This window comes from Mandrillus leucophaeus, unplaced genomic scaffold (genome assembly GCF_000951045.1).
Source record: "Mandrillus leucophaeus isolate KB7577 unplaced genomic scaffold, Mleu.le_1.0 Scaffold64, whole genome shotgun sequence".
In the NCBI taxonomy this organism is placed as follows: Eukaryota; Metazoa; Chordata; class Mammalia; order Primates; family Cercopithecidae; genus Mandrillus; species Mandrillus leucophaeus.
The window spans coordinates 4,414,576-4,430,025 of record NW_012106919.1 but is presented as its reverse complement, the minus strand read 5'-3'; the positions used below and the strand labels follow the sequence as shown (position 1 = coordinate 4,430,025).

Sequence of the window (15,450 nt, the reverse complement as noted above, 5' to 3'; positions counted from 1 at the left end):
CCCCATGGAGGCGGGGCACCAGCCCCCACCCTCCCTGTTAATGGGCATGGTTTCCAGGTGACTCATATGAGTAAAACGCAAAAAATGAAATAGAGACCATTAATATGATTCCAAGTAAGACAAGTGCCAGGTCGCACATTGTATTCTAACTTATCTCAGAATCAGAGAAGGAAATACAAAAAGGCTTGGCTTTAGTTCTCTCAGAACCAGAGCACTTCTGCCCTTTTCTTTCTCTGTCAGAAATGTACCTGGGGCTTGACTAAGTAGTAAGTGAAATCCCCACCTGAATGATGGCTGCCTCCATCACTGGAGAGGCAGGAGAGAGTCGGGATGTGGGCAGCCTTTTGAGGCTCACGGCTATTTTTCTCCCGGCTCTGCCAAGCACCAGCTCTATGACCTGATGCGAACTGCTTAACCTTCTGGGACTCAGTTCCTCCGTGTTAAACACGGCAGTAAGGATAGTACCTGTGGTACTATTAGAATGCTCTGCAGTGCCCAGAGTCTTAAGCCTAGTTGGTCATGGAGGCATTCGGTTGGCTGTCAATGGTCTCCTCTGATCTCTTCCCCACAGGGCTCTATGTTCTGGTTGGAGCTGGGGCCCTGATGATGGCCGTGGGTTTCTTCGGGTGCTGTGGAGCCATGAGGGAGTCGCAATGTGTGCTTGGATCAGTAAGTGGGGCGTGGGGGTAAATGGTGGGATGGGAGTGATGGAGCCGCCTGCATCTGAAGGGAGTCAGTGCCTCTGGCCCCTGGCTGCAGCTCCCCCATGGACTCTCTGAACCCTTGGCATGCACTTTTCCTCCCTCAGTCTTGGTTTCTCCATCTCTTATATATGAATAATATTACCTAGGGCCAGGTGCCGTGACTCACACCTGTAATCACTTTGGGAGGCCGAGGCAGGAGGATCTCTGGAGCCCAGGAGTTCAAGACTAGCTTGGGCAACACAGGGAGACCCAGTCTCTACCGGGTGTGATGGCACACACCTGTGGTCCCAGCTACTCAGGAGGCTGAGGCGGGAGGATCACTTAAGCCCAGGAGTTGGGAGGCTGCAGTGAGCCATGACTGTACCACTGCACTCCAACCTGGGCAACAGAGCAAGACCTTGTCTTGAAAAAAGAAAAAAAATATTATCTTTGCTCCTGCCTCATATGGGAAGTGTGAAAAGAAATGAGGTCATTGATGTAAAGATGTTTTGGGAGTAAAAGTACTTAGTAATTGTAAGGGGTGACTATGATTGTTCTTAAAAATATGTATGTATGTGTGTGTGTATATATGTATGTATACATATATGTGTATATACACATATACATATATATGTGTATATATACATATATAGGTATACATTATGCGTGTGTGTGTGTGTATATATATATTTCACAGTGGATGACACAGCTAAAAGTTTTCTATAGCCAGGGCAGCACTGTTATCTACGAGGAAAACATTTATGTTTGAGATCAATAACTTAACCAAAATCCCTCTTGTGGCTTATTTTAACAAGCAACCTCTGTTTAAAAAAAATCAAATAATTTCAATTAACTGCTATACATTCAATGCCAGTGTAGCCTAAGAGAAACGGAAGGGAAGAAGAGGGGCAGGAGGAGAGAAAGTGTTGATATTTCTCCACAGGGAGTCAGAAACAGCAGTTTTAAGAGGCAGCCTCTCATCTCATTACTCATTGTGATCTTTGGATTTTTAACTCTGGCCATAGCCTCTGATCTCTTGCTACATGAAATGTCTAACTTGTTTCTTTGCCATTCATTCTTTCTCTTTCCCCTACTGCTGAGCACATTTCTGTCTTGTTTATCACTGAACTAGGTTTGATCAGAGCAAATCCATAGACCAGAACAGAAATCCATCCAGAAGGATACGCCCTCACCTCTACTCCCATCTCCTCAAAGAAGACTTTCCAGACCACAGAGTCTCAAGTCACCCCTTTCCCCATGCCCAAGCTGCATCAGTGACTCTCTCTCTCCTGGCCTTATTTTATATCTTTCTAGGTCTTTTGTGTTTGTCAAGTATTTACTGAGCACATAGGTGCCAGGTGGTGTTCTAGGTGCTGGGATTTTTACATCACTATCTGAACCTACCTTATTCACTTTCTAATTTCTTTACTCAGTTATCGTATATTCCCCTGTCCAATCCAAGGTCCGTGGTAGCAGAGACATTGGGATATTATCTTGTTCACCACTGAATACTCAGCACCAAGGACAGTACCTGGTGCAGAATAGATGCCCAATAAACAATTGCTGAATGAATGAGTGAATGAATGAATGAATGAATGAACCACATGAAAGCGACTCAGCCATTACATAAGGAAACTAAGGTGCAAAATATATAAATTAAGAAGGTATTAAATTAATGAAATTAGTATTTTCTCTCCTCTACAGTTTTTTACCTGCCTCCTGGTGATATTTGCTGCTGAAGTAACCACTGGAGTATTTGCTTTTATAGGCAAGGGGGTAGTAAGTAAATTACTTATAATGTTTTTCTGTGACGGTTAAAAGTGTTAGAATATTGATACCCACAATATTATTAAGAAACCAAATAATCTCCATTATTATAGTTTAAACAGAACTTTTTAACTTAGAAGCGGTGTGCAGAACTGAGCATATGTGTGTATGAGTGTGCAGGCATATATACATGCTCACATTTTTTTGGAGAGATAGTTCATATCTTCCATTAGACTTATGATGTGGTCTATAATAAAACCAAAAAAAAAAAAAGGATCTCTAGTTTAAGATTCTTCCCCAGTTTGAAATGGGGTAAGAGTTAGAGTACAGACTTGAGAAAGAATCTGGATTCTCATCCCCTGTCAGAGTGTCATTTCTTCTTAAGGATTGACCTGGACAGGGCCTTTCATTCTCAAAGACCAGAGCCTGCCCTGCTGTGGGCTAGTGAAGCCAGATTATATTTGCTGCCCAACTCTAGGTGTCCAGAATAGCTTATCAGGAGGACACACAGAGGAAGTAGCCTTTCTAGGAGGGTAAAACACACTGTGGGGTAGAAGAGAATGGAATGGAAAAGGAGGAAGAATGGAAACTTAAGTCTGCTGTATTTCACATTAACTCCTGTGTCATTAATATTATGTTTATGAACTTATTTTAGACAATAAAAAAGTAAACATGTAGAATAGTAAGTGTCGCCTCTTTTTGAGTTTTTCTAAAGTAACTGGCTGTGTTCATAGGTTAGTTTAAATTCAGCTACATACAGAAGTAGAATGGGATCTTAGGACCTTTTGAGATTTCTGTGGATTTGAAATCACAAGCTTTTATACTAGAAAAAGCATTCTCTAAGCTTTATATGATATTTGAATGTAGAAAGTTTTCCTTGGTGATGAATATCTTTTAAACCATGTCATAAAAAGATTTGAATGCTTTTAACCAATGGGGTAACAGGAATGTATAAGTCCCGATTCTAGCTATACATCCGAATCACCTGGGTGGAGCCCCGGAATCTGGGGCCCAGTTGATGCTGAAGCCCAACTGGGTTTGAGAACTGTCAGAAATCTTTCTAGTCCATGAAAATTGTTCTGGTTAGTCTATCCTTCCATCCTCAAAAGCATCTTAGAGACTCCAGAAACTATAATCTTCTCCATATGTGCAGAATTATCCTAAAATACCTATGGAAAGGCAGTATTTTTTTTATTTCGACAGGTTTTGTGGGGAACAGGTGGTGTTTGGTTACACGAGTAAGTTCTTTAGTGGTGATTTCAGAGATTTCAGTGCACCCATCACCTGAGCAATGTACGCTGTACCCATGTGCAGTGTTTTATCCCTCACCCCACTCCTACCCTTTCCCTCAGGTCCCCAGAGTCCATTGTATCATTCTTATGAGAAAGGCAGTATTTTTGAAAGATGTGGAAGCAGGGATTTTCCTTGATGAAAGGAGAATGTTTGAAACTTCCCACTCAGTAGTCCCTCATTTTTCCTGGTATTTTTTCAGGCTATCCGCCATGTTCAGACCATGTATGAAGAGGCTTATAATGATTACCTTAAAGACAGGGGAAAAGGCAATGGGACGCTCATCACCTTCCACTCAACAGTGAGTAACTTCACTTCTTCCTTCAAATCGCAGCTTCTGAAGATTATGTCTGAGCCAGGTTCTCACCAATCACCAGGATGAAAAATAAAAATAAATTCAGTAAAGCCAAGTAGCACCCCCTATTTTAGCCCTTTCGAGGGCCATAGTTTGCATTATGTGTGGAACCCTAGAAGGGAAAGATGCCTGTCACACAGAGTTCACAAGAGGGACAGAAGAGCATGAACCCAAAAGACACATGCCCCAAAGAGACAAAAGAGCACAAACAAGGTTACGGAGAAAGGAGCCCAAATAAATAGCAGGCTCTGTCAGAGGGCAGCATTGTGGTGTAACAGAAACAAGTGTGATCTTTAAGTCAGAAAAGCTAATTTCTAGCTGCTGCTCTGCCACTTCACAGCCTCGTGACCTTGAGCGAGTTACTTGGCCTCCCTGATACCCACTCAACTCTCTCATTTGGAAAATGAAGGGTCATGGGAGATAGCTACACTCCCTCCTGGAACATTCAGTGGGACTGTGCTGTCCATGGAGTGCTCAGAGCTACATGCAGTTAATCACGGAAGGCTTGCAGAGGAGATGGGCCAGGCCAGAGTCATTCTCATTTTTTAGACACTGTGATATGGAGAAGTAGCTGTGAATTCCTCTGTCAGGTGTTTTCAGGTACCTAGTTCTCGTCTAGGACAGGTTATGTCCTGGAAAGTGGCTACCATTTATACATTTACACAGTTTCACCTCAGCTGCCTTCCGGACCTGAGGCAGCACACAGGTTCTTTTGTCTTAAAGGGCCAGCTAGCCTAAGGCAGGATACCTGTTTGCTGGCCAATCTTCAAATCTGGTCTTTCGGACCCTGGAATTTCCTGCAGCCACTTCTCCCCTCTTTCCCAGACTATTCCCAGCTAATGAGTCCTTCCTGAAGCTCATAAAACTTGAGCTCCTCAGCAGGTTAAATGACCCCCAGTCTGAAAGAAGGAATCTAAACCCCAACCCCTTTCTAAAAAGCAACAATTTACACAGACACTGTCAATTAGCTTCTTGCCTTGTTTGGGTTGCCTTGAGTCACTTCCCATCATAAACTCAGATGGCTTTAGCGAAGTCATTTTCTTGTTTTGCCAGCATGATTGTGTGATTCTTCGCTCTCCTTCCAGAAATAGCAGTCTGGGTTGCAGTGACTGGGCTTCGGAGCTGCTTTGCCGCCTTGGCACCCCAGTCCTTAGCAGGGTGCCCAGACTTGTAGCTGCTGCTCCTCCTTCCTGGCCCTGAAGTCTCTTTTCTGACTCTCTAGTTTCAGTGCTGTGGGAAGGAAAACTCCGAACAGGTTCAGCCTACATGCCCAAAGGAGCTTCTAGGACACAAGGTAAGCTTCTACCAAGGTTCCTGCTCTACCTGTAGTGTGAGGTGTTTTTGCCTTCAGGGTAGGGCCAGGGGCTCAGTTCCTACCTCAGGGATTCCGGGAAGCCCTCTCTCAGTGGCTTCTATGGCTTGGCCTCATTCCATGTGAAATAAGTGAAGCAATGCGGTGTCACAGTCCCCCGATGCCCTGGGGAAAGATGGTATGCCAACTTCCAGTAGTGATGCCACCTGCTTATGGTATTAATTAAGGTCACCAGGGCTGAAGTTTGTGCCCAAGAATGTCGTCCCACACCTCTCCAAGCACTGATAAATGCTTCCTTTATTCAGTTCTGTGCATCAGACACTATGCCAGTTTCTGGGAACTCTGAGATGAAAAAGACATGGTCCCTGTGCTCAGCGGCCTCACAGACTTAGTCAAGGGCAGTAGTGCTATGTAAGAAGTCTGAACAGGGAGCCCTAAAGCAGCGGATTTAGGAAAGGTTCATAGAGGAGTGGGTCCCCGAGCTGAGTTCTAACAAAGGAAAGTCATTCCAAGCCCAGGAAGCAGCAGGAGCACAGACACGGCCACCTGAAAAACTCCAGGACTGCAGGAGAACAGGGAGCCCACAGAGAGCACTGGGTAACATGTTGAGAAAAGCAGGCAAAGGCAGGATTTTACACCTGGAAGTTTGAGGAAGACATTGATTTTAGTAGAGAATGAGCAAATCCGCTTTGAGTTGTAGAGAGTATTTTCAGGCCGCTGGGGTGTGAAGGATAGAATAGGGTTGGAGAGTAATGGAGGAAGACTGCTTAGGTGGCACTTGTGGTCACCCTGATAAGAGAGGATGAGCGGCCACAGCAAGTCAGAAACAGTAGGGATGGAAAGGACGTGACAGTTGAAGAGACGTTCAGGAGGCAAAATCAACAGGCCTGGGTGACTTAGTGGGTATAAGTGGTGAGTGAATGGAAGGAAGGGGCTAAGATTTCCAGACTTCTGCTTGGGTGGCTGGGTGGGTAGAGGTTCCACTCCCTGAATATAGGGAAAGGGGCAGATCCTGGAGACAGATGACAACTCTGGTTTTGGTCAAGTTTGTACTTTAGGTGCCTGTCGACTTACGGGTAGGCTGAGATGAAGATACGGTGTGGGAAACTGAGCAGTTTGGCCGTAGCCGAAGCCCTCGGAGTGAACGAGAGCACCAGGGAGAGTGAACAGAACAAGGAAGGAGCAGGGGCTCCCTCATTTCAGGGGCAGACTGAGGCCAAGAAGCCAGCACAAGAGACTGTGAAGGAGGAGTCAGAGTCTACTTGGGAAGCCAAGGTGGAGATGGTTCGCCCATAAAGTCAAATGCTGGGAAGAGACAAGTAAATGAAGACCAAAAATAGTTTGTTGGATTTGTTGGTTAGAATATCATTAATGACTTTTGTCATACAGTGTCAGCAAAGTAATTGGGGAAAAATACAATGTGGGAACGAGAGAGGGAACTATGAGACTATGGAGACAATAATGTAGATGTTCTTAGATCCTCCGCTGTGAATGGGGTGGATGAGATTTTAGCTCCAGCTTGTGTCCCGAATTGCCCATTTAACACTGGTTGGGTCTTTCTGAGTTGGATGAAATGAACAAGACAGCACTGCCCTCAAAGTGCTCACGTCTGGCAGGGGAGACCCGCACAGGAGCCATGTACAGCACGTGGGCTGAGTTAAGGCTATGCAGGACAGTGCAGCAGACAAACCTGGCATAGGATTCCAGGGTCCACAGGCACTTCCCTGATGTGATTCTCAGAATGAATTTTGAAGGATGACTAGGAGTTCAGTAAGCAAGCAAAAAATATTTTTTTGGGGGATGGGATATTTCTGGCAGAAACACAGGGCAAAGGCATGGAGGAGAGAAAAGGTAGCTGTCTGCAGGCGAGTGCCAGCGGCAGAAGTGTCTGAAAGCCCAGGTTGCCTGTGGGACATGAGTACTTCAGAAAGGAGGGACCCGTACTCAAAGGGCCAAGGGCACTCTTGTGAGACCAAAAGTCTAGCCTTCATGCTACTAGCTTAGGAAGCCATTGAAGGTAGAATCTGGGATGGGATCTGCATTTTACCAAATTTGCTCTAGTGGCAGCATAGAGGATTGATGGAAAATGAATAGCGTTGAGCTGAGAGACCCATTGGGAAGGCTGCTGCCCTTGTTGTTAGCAAGAGATGTTAAAGAGGGTCTTTTAGAAAGTGACGTCTATAGGAGTGGTGACCAGTTAAAAATCAGAGAAGAGAGGAGAATCCACTACTGGGTTTTTGGCTTCACCACCTACGTAGATGATGGTGTCATTTACGGAGCTGAGGGAGAGAGGAAAAGGAGCCAGTTGTGGAGAAAAATGAGCTTTGTGTTTAACATGGTGATTTTGAGGAACCAGTGGCACTTCCAAGTGGAAATATCCAGTAGGCAGTTGGAAAATCTGGTTTGTCGCTCAGGAGAGAGGTCTGAGTGTCAGCACTTGATGGGAAACTTAAAGCTATAAATACGGATTTGATTCATTAGACTTGGAAGAAAAGAAGGATGAGGATAGAGCCCTGGGGAACAACCACATTTAAGGGTGGGCAAAAGAAGAGGTGCCAAAGAAGGAAACTGGGAGGGGTAGCCAGACACAAGTGAGGAGACACTGCAGGAAGGAGAGGGAATGGTCACCAGGCCCATATGCTGCTGTTGAGGGCAATTCAGTATTGATCAGCTGCCTACCTTATGTTCGGCACTGTGGATGAAAGGGGAAGGAGAAAAGGTTCCTACTCCCAAGGAGCTCGCATTGCAGTCTAGTAGGAGGGATGAACATGAAGTCCGTACAGTGCAGTGATTAGGCATGCATGGAATGTGCATCGTGCTCCGAAAGCACAGAGGGAAAGACACTTAGGAGAGGCCAGAGGCTGGGGGATGGGGAAGGCTGACTGGAGGTAATGCTGTCTCAGCTAAATCTTCAAGAATGGAAAGTAATTATGCCAGCATTGGGCAGGAAGCAGGAGGGGGAGGCCTGCCTGCAGAGAGACCAGGGTAAACAACAGCACAGAGGTAGAAATGCCATGGTTTGTGTGGGGAACTAAAAGCCTAAAAAGGTCCACTAATAACTACTGAAAAGCTGGCAGGATTTAGCATGTAAGGAACCAACTGGTGCGTGCTGTGAGGGATGGAGTGAGGACAGAGCCCAGGTTTCAGAAAGCAAGATGTGAGGAGAGAGAACATCCTTTCAAGAAGTTTGGATTTGAGCCAAGGACACAAAAAGAAAGTTTACAAAAGCCAAAGTCCACATTACCATTAAACATATAGAAAATATAGGAAATTAAAAGTAATATTTAAAATTAATAGCACATTAAAATGAAGAGATGCTGTTGTTTAACCTATGAAATTGACCAAGTTTTTTTTTTTCCCCTTAATAATACAGAGTTTTGGTAAGAGTGATGTGATGAGCATGTTCAGAGAAATTAGTAAATAGTTTTAAAGATCAGTATGACTGTGTAAGACTGGAGGATGAAATGTGTTTATGCCCTTCTATCCAGAAATTCCACTTCTCGGAGTTTATTCTAAGGAAAACGAATCAGAAATGCAGACAGACATTTTTGTGCAAACCATTTTGTTCATTACATGTTATTCATAAGAACAAAACGCTGGATAGGCTATTAATATATGGCAGTAGGGGATTGTTTAGATAAATTGTGGTCTATTCATATGATGAAATGTTTTACCACCATTAAGGATCATGATTTCGTCTGTAATCCCAGCATTTAGGGAGGCAGAGGGAGGTGAATTGCCTGAGCTGAGGAGTTCAAGACCACCCTGGGCAACACGGTGAAATCCCGTCTCTACTAAAAATACAAAAATTAGCCGGGCATGGTGGCATGTGCCTGTAATCCCAGCTACTCGGGAGGCTGAGGCAGGAGAATCGCTTGAACCTGGGAGGCAGAGGTTGCAGTGAGCTGAGATTGCGCCACTGCACTACAGCCTTGGCGACAGAGCAAGACTCTGTCTCCAAAAAAAGAGAATCATGATTTCGAAGAATTTTTTAGTGAAACAAGGCATTTTTGAAGTTGTTAAGTTAAAAAAGCACACTGTTGAATATAAAGAATGACCTAAGGGTGTAGGTGTGTTTGTGTGTGTAAGTATCACCAACAAATTTATTACCTTTTGTGGTGAGAGTACAGATGCTTCTTTTTTAAAAAAAATCTCTTTTCTAGATTTCTACAAGAAGCATGTATTCCTTTTGTGACTAAAGCCAATATATCTTTTGTACATTTGGTTTTTACAAAAAGAAACTGGCAATGAAGGGAAGGAGGGCCTAATGGCAGAACTAGAGGAGGACAATCTTGAGTGTTGTTTTGTTTGTTTTGATTGAAGAACTTGAGCATGGTAATAGGATAAGTGGAAATGTCAATGGATAAGGAGAGGCTGAATGTATAGGAAGGAAAAAAAGTAACTGGCAGCACAGGCTTCCTGAGGAGCTGAGGGAGAGACCCAAAGCAGGATATGAGGTTAACTTTATTTTATTTTTATTTATGTATTTGTTTATTGAGACAGAGTCTCAGTCTGCTGCCCAGGATGGAGTGTAGTGGCAAGATCTTGGCTTACTGCAACCTCCGCCTCCCAGGTTCAAGTGATCCTCCTGCCTCAGCCCCACTAGTAGCTGGGATTACAGGCAGGTGCCACCATGCCCAGCTAATTTTTGTATTTTTAGTAGAGATGGGGTTTTGCCATGTTGACCAGGCTGATCTCGAACTCCTGACCTCAGGTGAACCACCCATCGGCCTCCCAAAGTTCTGAGATTACAGGTGTGAGCCACCACACACAGCCATGAGGTTAACTTTCAACAGAGGATACCTCTTTGGCTCTGATTAGAGAAAAAGGAGTCAGGAGTGTGCTTGCTACCTACAGCAATGCCTGGCACTGGAGGAAGGGAGCATCTAAGTGTATAGGAGAAGGAGAGGAAGAGTGAAAGAATTGCTATAGGTTGACTCTTATTTTTTCTACTAAGTAAGGGAGCCACTCTACAGAACAGTAGTTTTCATACTTTTGTCAGAATGTATTATAGCTTTCTCTTGTGGATCTGTGTCCTTCTCTAAACTGTGAACTCCCAGAAAGCAGGAGAAACCATATCCTATTGTCTCTGCATCTGCCACCCCTCTTCCAGTGACTAATGCAAGGTAGATGCTCAAGAAATGTTTGTTGAATGAATGAAGTGTGATCGGAAATACAAAGAGAGAGGTGAGGGTTTCACATAGCTCAGATGGTATCAGAAGGAACCAACCAGTGACAAGCGAACAGATCTGAACAACCCGGGGATACTGTTGGATTGAGAGCATCCGGCTATTTAAGAGCACTCCAAATAGGAGTGTTTGAAGTTGGGGAAACTAATAATAGTTACAGGTGATCTATTTGGCTTTCTGTCTAAGTTTCCCCACATCCATGAAGGCCCTTTGAATCTATGCTACACAGGTCTCTTATGGGCACAGATGAAAGGATAGGAACCCACCCAGCCCAGCCCAGCCACCACAGAAAAGAATGGTCTTTTAGCTCCCAAGACTTGGCTTTTCTAATTCTTGGCTTTCCTTTGTTTAACTTGAACCTGTTAAGACTTTTTAGTTTCTTAATAGGTCATGCCTACCTTGCATAGTAAATAGGATCAAAGACATAGAAAGTATTTTAAACTGTAAATGACAATATGAAAACAAAGAGTTATTGTTTTAAGGGCATTTTACTTATTTGCTACAAGTAAGGAGTGGCTCCAAATTTTTAGATTCCTTGGAACCAGACAAATAGCTTCCTCCAGTTATATTTCAGGGCTCTGAAGAAGCCAATGTCCTAAACATGAAAATCTCACCCAAAAGAGAGACTTCTATTTTTTTCCCCAAACTGCATTTTTGCGTTAAGTTTATCAAGATGATGTTACCAAAGATGAATTGCTGAAACACGAGTAGAAGCTGGCGTGGATTGACTCTCATAGAATGAACTGTAGGGATGGAAAGGATTGGATCAGGGTAATGATTGACACATACAAACAGTTTTTATTCCTGGCTTTTTTTCCTCAAAACAGAATTGCATCGATGAAATTGAGACCATAATCAGTGTTAAGCTCCAGCTCATTGGAATTGTCGGTATTGGAATTGCAGGTCTCACGGTGAGAAAGTTCTAGAACTTACCTTTTTTGCCCTCTAAAAGCCTTGAAACTTTGCATCTTATTTCTCTTCAAGTGTGATAGTATCTTAAGAGAGAATTCTCATAAAGAAAAGAGACCTTTGTTCACAATGTGTTATATCTTCTAAGAACAAAGCTCATTAAATATATTAATAGTTTGTCCTCTAAAATATAATACAAATTTCAACTTTAACTCATTATGACCTTGAGTGTACCATTGTTATTAACTTCCCATTTTAAGGCTACCATCCGTAACCCAGATAAGTGATTTTCAGTTCTGGGTCTCTTTCTACTGTTACAAATTCAATGCAACATATCAGGTTAATCTCTCTCATCTATGATTTTAAGAGGCAGCAGAGCATAGAGATTAATAGGGCGAGCTCTGGCATCACATAGTTTGGATTTAACTCTAGACTCCACCACTTGCAAACTCTGGGATCATAGGAAAGTTTCTTAACTTCTCTACACCTCAATTTCCTCATCTTGTTAATATATAAACCTCATAAGACTGCCGTGAAAATTAAATGGGATACTACATATAAAGTAGTATTACAAATTATTACAGGTAAAGTGTCTGGGACATATAGCAGTCAACAAATGCCAGCTCTCTGAATAATCTACCAGGCAAAGGCAATGCCATAGAAGGTATTAAGCGTAGTGCATCCAGGCTACCACCAGGTGGCTCTGTACTTCTAAAGTACAAAAGAAGAGTGTGTGGGAAGAACGGAGAGCAGGGGACAGGTATGGCAGGAGTTGCGAGAGATGGTAATGGAGAGAGTGTTGCGTCCACATCATTGAGGTCTTTGCATGCCCCTTTGAAAGGGTGGGCTTCATCCTTAAGGAGAGGGGAGTCACCAAGGGTTGGAAGAACCTGTGGTAGAGGATAGAGGAAAGGTTGGAGGGAGGCAAGATTGGATTTGGGAGGCTGGTTAAAGGGTGATTTCCATTTTCCAGGGGTTGGGTGATAATAGCTAATACTGAGATGGCACTTAGTCTCTAGCCCTCTATGTAGATTAATTCATGGCCTAAACTAAGGCCAGGGCTGTGGGAATTGTGAGGAAATCAGTGAATTTGCAGTTATCAGGGGACACACAAGCGCCTTCCCCTTTTCTGTATTTAGAGCACGGAGGGGTGGGGAAGTGGCTGGAAATACTCGGCTGAGGCCCTCCAAATCAAGGGACAGCTCTCAGGTCCTCCCCACCTGCTCTGGGGATAGCCTGGCTGCAGTTCCGCAGCTCCCCAAAGGACAATCCTGAGGCAGGTCTGAGCATGTGCTACATAATGGAGAGTTTCACAATCTCAGCAAATGAGCAGCCTAGAAGCATTCACCCCTGACTCGTGTCAGCAGTAGGCTGAGACTGAAGAAGTCTCACTGAAGCCAGGATGGGGTAGAGATTACATCCAACCTTATGGCAGTGGTAAAAGGGAAATGCCCATAGCGAGTCTATCTTGAGTCGGCACCTCCAGGTTTCTTCGTTAGTTCTTTTCTTTGTAAAGTGAGAGTTGCACAATGTAATCAGTTAACTAAATGTCCATTGGGTGTCTCCTGTGCTACATACTGGTACTTAGTCCTGTTATCCAGAAGCTTGAAATCCTGTTCCTGGCCATGCCCTTACCTGCTTCTGTCCCTCCCTTTTCAAAACAACTGATCATTCATCTTACTGAATTTAACATTTACAGATCTTAGTCTGACTTAGGATGGAATTGAGGAGAGAACCAGAAAGTTATAGTACCCTTTTTTTAAAATAAGCATTGACAGTAGTTTATAGAATGGTGCCTACAGATAGGGTTTCATGGGCTCTACAAAATTGTAGGGGAAATAACTGCAGACAAGAAGAATCTTTGGCATTCTTCTATTTAAACCATGGAAGTGGATATTGATTTCAATCAAGTATTTGACTTCTCAGAGAACTATCCAAAAGGTAAAAGTCAATAATATCATAGTATAAACACTAGTTTATGCTTTGCTAAAACTGTTGAATTAAACAGTGAAGCATCATTTGCCCTTAAAAATGGACCAAAAATGAAGTGATGCTCCACTTTTTTTTTCTTTTTTTGTGAGACAGGTTCTCTGTCACCAGGGAGTGAATTCGTGCGATCATAGCTCACTGCAGCCTCGACCTCCTGGGCTCAAGCGATCCTCCTGCCTCAGCTTGCCAAGCACCTGGGACTGTAGGGACACACTACCGTGCTCGGCTAATTTTTGTATTTTTTGTAGTGACAGGGTTTCACCATGTTTCCCAGGCTGGTCTAGAACTCTTGAGCTCAAGCGATCCTCCCACCACAGCCTCCCAAAGTGCTGGGATTACAGGCATGAGCCACTGCACCCAGCTGATACTCCATTTTTTTATATACAGACACTGTTGTAAAAAATCAGAGCTTTTCCAACAATAGAAAATTATTTAGACCACAAGCATATCTAAACAACAAATGGTTATGAACACAGTTTTCAAAATAAACTTATAAAAGAGATCTGGGATTAACCTGAAATATAAAATTCCAAAGCCAGTATTGTATCTGTCTTTCACAAGTATTCAGAACGGTTCTATAGTTCTGAAGCAGGGTAGGTTCCTTTAAAGCAGTCTTGTTACTTGTTAACAATAATCATATACATTTAAACAGTTAATCTGTAAATCTTTACCCCATAGCCAACCTTAAGTAACATACTAAAATGTCATTTGTAACTGGTAATAATTGGTTATAATTATTTGTTAACTTGAGTTAAACACACAGAAAATCTGCTGAACATTTTACCAATCAGTACCCATTTCAAAGTCACTGATGAGTGTTTCCTTCTGTTTCAGATCTTTGGCATGATATTCAGTATGGTCCTCTGCTGTGCGATACGAAACTCACGAGATGTGATATGAAGCTACTTCTACATGAAAACTGCAATCTAAAGCTTTCATACCAAATGTCACAGGAGCTGTCTCCCAGCTCATTTTTAATACTGAAATGATGTTAGTATCTAAAATAATTTGCTGTCAATTGTACATTTGCATGAGTACGTATGTTTGACTCATTACTGGTTTACCCCTTGAGTGAATGCCTGTGAATGTTGACTGAGAGCATATTCATGTGTGGTCTGTGTGTTTCTGAAATATGCTTTATACATAATGAAATCTGTTTGCTGGGAATTCCTGATTCTTGTTATATAAGAGAAACAACCTATTTCACTCCCAGAAAAAAAGATCAAAGAGCTTTCAGAAACTTTGAGAACTTGGTTATTTAGAAAAAGTGATAATGGGTCAGTTTCTCAGACTGTAGCCATTGAAAATTAGATGCAGAGAATTCAGAGATTTCTTCTTAATGGAAGCAATAAGCTGTAAGAATTGAGAGATCACAGTGGAATGTTAAAACTGACTGTATCTAAGTTGGTTGTAAGAGTGTCCTGGGTTTTTTTTTATATACATGCTCTCCCCAGAATACAGTAAACCACAGTTTTAGAACTAAACACATCTGTAAAACTAAATATAGCATGGAAAATCTAATTTGAATAAGTCATGCTTTCCTAGAATTTAAAAATAAAAAAGTCTTCCTCTGGAAAGAGAAGTCACACAGACAATCATGTGCCCTATAAAAGTGAGTGTTTATAGGACTAAAAACCTTTTAACAACTTTTTAAGGAAATATTTTTGTTCTTATACAAAAACACGTAAATATTGCTTTATTACTTTCCTTTTCTGACCCTGCTGTAAACTACTGCAACCCTCACATCCTCAAAGGGACTTTTATCTCAAACTCTTCTGTTTCTCCAAATATAAGGACAAAAAGACTAAAGCAAGAGATCTGGCAGTTGAAAATTGTGGGAAATAGAATTTTTACTGGCACTGTATTTTTGAAATACCTCATAACTTATGTTTACATGTTTTCCCAATTTTTTGTATTTTTCTTATATCTCCACCTGGATAATTCTTTATAGATTAA

General features: G+C 42.6%; 1 protein-coding gene across 1 annotated transcript in view; it reads left to right on the top strand.

Moving 5' to 3' along the window:
- TSPAN2 (tetraspanin 2) overlaps positions 1-15,309 on the top strand; it is a 28,750-nt gene extending 13,441 nt beyond the window's left edge. Inside the window, exons 3-8 of the mRNA XM_012000861.1 lie at positions 572-669; positions 2,388-2,462; positions 3,943-4,041; positions 5,318-5,389; positions 11,424-11,507; positions 14,329-15,309. Of these exons, the coding sequence (XP_011856251.1) occupies positions 572-669; positions 2,388-2,462; positions 3,943-4,041; positions 5,318-5,389; positions 11,424-11,507; positions 14,329-14,394 (494 nt within the window). The 3' untranslated portion in view covers positions 14,395-15,309. The remainder of the gene's footprint in view (positions 1-571; positions 670-2,387; positions 2,463-3,942; positions 4,042-5,317; positions 5,390-11,423; positions 11,508-14,328) is intronic.
- The last annotated feature ends 141 nt before the right edge of the window (positions 15,310-15,450 follow it).